This window comes from Myotis davidii, unplaced genomic scaffold (genome assembly GCF_000327345.1).
Source record: "Myotis davidii unplaced genomic scaffold, ASM32734v1 scaffold370, whole genome shotgun sequence".
NCBI lineage: Eukaryota > Metazoa > Chordata > Mammalia > Chiroptera > Vespertilionidae > Myotis > Myotis davidii.
The window spans coordinates 13,288,477-13,294,476 of record NW_006288615.1 but is presented as its reverse complement, the minus strand read 5'-3'; the positions used below and the strand labels follow the sequence as shown (position 1 = coordinate 13,294,476).

The 6,000-nt window shown below is 33.5% G+C and overlaps 1 protein-coding gene across 1 annotated transcript in view; it reads left to right on the top strand.

Moving 5' to 3' along the window:
- Nucleotides 1-6,000, top strand: part of AGPS (alkylglycerone phosphate synthase) — a 137,023-nt gene that overhangs the window by 75,330 nt on the left and 55,693 nt on the right. The window contains exon 11 of the mRNA XM_015561967.1: nucleotides 4,002-4,129. Coding sequence (XP_015417453.1) covers nucleotides 4,002-4,129 — 128 coding nt within the window. The remainder of the gene's footprint in view (nucleotides 1-4,001; nucleotides 4,130-6,000) is intronic.

Sequence of the window (6,000 nt, the reverse complement as noted above, 5' to 3'; positions counted from 1 at the left end):
TTAGCTATTGTAAATTGTGCTGCTATGAACATAGGAGTGCATATATTCTTTCTGATTGGCATTTCAGGTTTCTTAAGATATATTCCTAGAAATGGTATCACTGGATCAAATGGCAGTTCCATATTTAATTTTTTTGAAGAAACTCCACACTGTTTTCTGTAGTGGCTGCACTAATCTGCATTCTCACCAGCAGTGTACATACTATGGCTCCCTTTTCTCCACATCTTCACCAGCACTTGTCATTTGTTGATTTGTTGATGGTAGCCAATCTGACAGATGTGAGATGATACCTTATTGTCATTTTAATTTGCATCTCTCTGATGATTAGTGACTGAGAATTTTTTTCATATGTCTCTTGATCAGCTGTATGCCCCCTTTGGAGAAGTGTCATTTTTTAATTGAGTTGTTTGTCTTTTTTTTGTTAAGTTGTATGAGTTCCTTAGATATTTTGAATATTAACTCTTTATCAGATGTATCATTGCCAAATTGTTCTCCCATGCAGTGGGCTTCCTTTTCATTTTGTTGATGGTTTCTTTTGCTGTGCAGAAGCTTTTTATTTTGATGTAGTCCCATTTGTTTATTTTCTCCTTAGTTTCCCTTGCCCTAGGAGTTGTATTGGCAAACATACTGCTACGAGAAATGTCGAGATTTTGCTGCCCATGGTTTCTTTTAGGATTTTTATGGTTTCACAGCTTACATTGAAGTCTTTATCCATTTTGAGTTTATTCTTGGATATGGTGTGAGTTGGTGGTCTAGTTTCATTTTTTTGCATATACCTGTCCAATTTTCCTAACACATTTATTAAAGAGACTGTCTTTATTCCATTGTATGCTCTTGCCTCCATTATCAAATATTAATTGAGTGTAATGGCTTGGGTCTATTTCTGGGTTCTCTGTGCTGTTTCATTGATCTATATGCCTGTTCTTGTGCCCATACCATATTGTTTTGATTTCTATAGCTTTATAATAGTGCTTGAAGTTAGTAAGTGTGACACCTCCGGTTTAGGATTTCTTTGGCTGTTCAGGGTCTTTTGTGGTTCCAACCACCATAAATTTTAGGAGTGGTGGTTTGTTTTTTTTAATTTCTGTAAAAAATGCCATTGGAATTTTGATAGGGATTGCATTGAACTTGTAGATGGCTTTTTCTAGTATTGACGTGTTAACAATATTAATTCTTCCAGTAAATGAACATGGAAGAATGATATCTTTCTATTTACTGTACTTGTGTCTTTGATTTCTTTTATCAATGTCTTGTGGTTTTCAGAGTAGGGATCATTCACCTCCCTGGTTAAATTGATTTTTAAGTATTTTATTGTATTAGATGCGGTTGTAAATGGGATCAATTTATTTGTTTTTTATAAAATTCATTGGTAGTGTATTTAGACGCTATTAATTTTTGTATGTTAATTTTGTATCTTGTAACTACTGAATTTATTGATTAGTTCTAAGAGCTTTTTTGTTGAATCTTTAGGATTTTCTATATATAAGATCATGTCATCTGCAAATAGAGACATTATTACTTCTTCCTTTTCAATTCTGATGCCTTTTTTATTCTTGCCTGATTGCTCCAGCTCAGTGGTTGGCAAACTCATTAGTCAACAGAGCCAAATATCAACAGTACAACGATTGAAATTTCTTTTGAGAGCCAAATTTTTTAAACTTAAACTATATAGGTAGGTACATTGTTATTAACTTAATTAGGGTACTCCTAAGGCTTAGGAAGAGCCACACTCAAGGGGCCAAAGAGCCGCATGTGGCTCGCGAGCCGCAGTTTGCCGACCCCGGCCTAGGACTTCCAGTATCCCCACTGTTCCTACCCAGGCAAATTAACTGACCTACAGTTTTGCTGACTTCTCTAATAAGTTTACCTTTGTCCTTCCAATTACCTTTTACCACATTTTCTGCTATTTTACAGAGTTTCATTACATAAGCATGATCGATTAGACCAGGGGTGGGGAACGTCCAACCCATGGGCTGTATAAAGCCTGAGAAATAATTTGGTCTGGCCCTGCCAAGGCTTTAGGGGTGAGTTAATAAAATGTTTAGCAGGCTAATTTTTAAGTTGATAATTTTGAATGTCCCCGAATGATGTTATAAATATTCAAATAGCCCTTGGCAGAAAAAAGTTCCCCACCCCTGCTAAATGAAAGGAGCCAGTTAAAAGACCATATATTTTAAGATTCGATTTATATACAATGTCCAGAATAGGAAAATTTATAGAGACAGAAAATAGATTGGTGGTTGTCTAGGGCTGTGGTGTGTGTGTCAGGGGAGTAGGGAGTGGGAAATACGGAATGATTGTTTGATAGGTTTCTTTTTTGGAGTGATAAAAATCAACTTAGATTATGGTTAATGAAGTGGCATATATTGAATTTTATACTTTAAATGGGTGTATTTTATGGTCTGTGAATTATAATTCAAAAAATATGATAAAAGAAAATCGAATCACTTTTCTTATCTTTTAAAATGGACAAGATGTATCTTTTTTATATATATATATATATAATTGGGCCAAAATTGCAGAGCTTTGTCATTTTACATATCATAATGGGGCCATATTTGATATCTCAGTAGGAAATCTCTATATGTGATCTAATGTAATATAATTTATTTTTTATGGACTTAGTACTTTTTAATCTTGTATTATATATTGACATTTTATTTTAGGTATATTATAAATTTATTTGGAGTTTTGATTTTTATAATACTTTTCATTTATTTCAAGTGTTGTAGTGAAGTTCCACAATTTCAAAAATTTCCCTTTTTCTTTTTTTAAATATATTTTATTGATTTTTTACAGAGAAGAAGGGATGGGGATAGAGAGTTAGAAACATCGATGAGAGAGAAACATCGATCAGCTGCCTCCTGCACACTCCCTACTGGGGCTGTGACTGCAACCGAGGTACATGCCCTTGACCGGAATCAAACCTGGGACCCTTGAGTCCACAGTCTGACGCTCTATCCACTGAGCCAAACAGGTTGACTCCTTTTTCTTTTTTTTATAATTCGCAGTTTACTAATAGTATTAATAATTTTTATCATTAGTACATCAGAAACCACTGATTTGAAAAGCTTGGCTTGTGAATACAATTATTTTTAGCCATGTCTCTTCAAATATTGTAGTATAGATATATAGATCATGTAGTTACATTTAACTTGTTTATTTTTCTCTGATTTGTCCCCCACTCCTCCATATAAGAAAGAAAAGAATATTTGTTTCATTGGTGGTCCTCTTGTGCTATATATTTATGATACGTTTTGTCTATTAAATATCTGGGGGTTTTTGTTTCATACCAGGGCACCTCCTTTGCCTTTGCCTTTTCCTTGTATGAATTCTTAAGAAAAAAGACAAGTTGTAATGGGCCCTCTAATTTCTTCTGTCATCTTAAGTGTTCATGGAAAGTTCTTTTTTCCCCAGTAAATTGTTCTCACAGTAAAAATAGGCATGAATGCATATAAGATACAAAAACCTGTTGCTTTTCAAATACCTTTTTCTTTTAGTAAGTTGTAATACTTTTAAAAAATGTATTTTTATTGATTTGAGAGAGGAAAGGAAAGAGAGAGGGAGAAAGAGATAGAAACATCAATGATAAGAGAATCATTGATAGGCTGCCTCCTGCATGCCCCACATGGGGATTGAGCCCACAACCCCGGGCATGTACCCTGACCGGAATTGAACCATGACCTCCTGATTCATAGGTTGACGCTCAACCACTGAGCTATGCCCGCCAGGCATGAAACTATTTAAAAATACCGTTCTTGGAGAAAGGTAACCTTAAAAATGTTTTAAAATATTTATATATAACCAAGAAAAATGTATTCTATAAACTTCTTAGAAATTAGAAAATTTGCTTAGTTTTTCTAGAATTCCCACAGAATAGATTAAATAGATTTAAATATGAATAATAGAATAAATTAATTGAATAAATAGATAAAATAGATTTAAATATGATTTAGAAAATTGGCATGTGACATATTGGATTATTCCCCCTTCTTTTTCAGGAACTCTTGGTGTGATAACAGAAGCTACAATAAAAATCAGACCAATCCCTGAATACCAAAAGTATGGCTCAGTAGCTTTCCCTAATTTTGAACAAGGAGTAGCCTGTTTAAGAGAAATTGCAAAACAGGTAACAAAACAAAACAACAAGAACAAACCCACACATATATACTTATATTTAAAATTCTACTGCATAATTGATTTTTATATGTCACATATAGTTTTCATATTTTATTGTGTTATATTTGTAATTTTTTTACCCAGTCCTATGTGAAATGGTAATGTTGTAAAATTATCCCTTTAAGTGCAGCTGCTATTTTTTAAAAATAATTATACACCTACTTCTTGGTTTAAAGAGTGTTATACAATTTTAAGCCAAGGTAAGAAATATACGTGGGTTAATGGCTTTTAATGACTTTGCCTTTTATTTAATGTTATGTTTTCTTAAGTTATTTTTGAGTAAGATGGTTTGTTATGAATTGAAGCAATATTTAATTTTTCTTAAGAAATTTGTTGAAATTAAAATAAACAGCTGAATATTAATGGCCCAGATATTTAGAAATTACATATAAGTAGTTAAACTTGATCAATTCTTAGAATGTGGTGCTACCAGGCCCTACTTTGTTTTATAATATTACCTAATCTATAGCTTAAATTAAGTATTATAATTTAGTATAGCATAATATAAAAAAGGGATATATTTTTCAAGAGTTTTAAAAGATGAGGTAATGCAAAGTAATTTTATTTATTTAGTTCAGTGTATCAGTGTGGAAATTCTTGCATTTCTTTAGGCATTTGATTCATTGTTTGAACTACAGTGGTTTGTGAAAAATTCTTATTTCAACATTTCCTAATAGGGAATATACTTTACCTTCTTCTTGCTTTCTCCAAACTCCTGGAATTATTTAATACCTCAATTATATTGGACTAGAATCTTGAGAGCAATGGAGTTTTCTTTTCTTTTCTTTTAAAATATATTTTATTGATTTTTTACAGAGAGGAAGGGAGAGGGATAGAGAGTTAGAAACATCGACAAGAGAGAAACGTCGATCAGCTGCCTCCTGCACACCCCCACTGGGGATGTGTCCACAACCAAGGTACATGCCCTAGACCGGAATTGAACCTGGGACTCTTCAGTCCGCAGGACGACGTGCTATTCACTGAGCCATACCGGTCAGGGCAACAATGGAGTTTCCTAACGTTACCTATCATAGGGCATCCTGCAGTTCTCCAGAGCAGAGTGGAGGGAGGATCTGGTAAGGCAATAGGATTTTACCTATCGAGTACTCGATAATTATTGTTGACTTTATAAGGTACTCAACTGGAAAGTAGTGAAGAGTCCTATTTTCCAACTATTCCAAAAGGATCACTATGAATGTTTTAAAGAAATTTAAGATAAGCAAAAAAAAGTTATATTTACCCACATATTTACCGTTTTCATGCGCCCAGTTTTACTTTCTGAGACACTCATTCTTTCTAAGTTTCCCACTTTTAAGGAGGTCGGCTCTATGGACTTCTCAACTAATCTAACAGTTAACACAGATCATTTTTATAATTTTCAAGTAGCTTCAGTTACTTATCATTTAGATTGCTTCTTCCATCAAGAATTGGTCATAGGCCCCTTAATATTGATGGTCTTACTCCTGGGTGCAGGGGAGAGTTTACAAAGAGTATGTATAGTCCTGGAATGAACATTCTTGAACTTGTGGCAGGTTACTTTGGTGGGATTAAAGTATAAATGAATACTAAGAGTTGAAATCCTTAAGTGCTCCTAATTTATTACAACTTTGGGGATAGATAGTATTATGCTATGTGTTTGCTAAAATAATGATATGGTAACAGTATATTTAAAAGTAGAATGATTAAATAAAAGAGTGAAGATAAGTGTTAGGAGTAAATATCTGAGCAATAAGCACTATAGTCCAAATGTGTTCTTATACTAAAAGCGTCACTTAAAGGTCAAGGATAAACCTATATAATTTTATTAACCAATGTCACTCC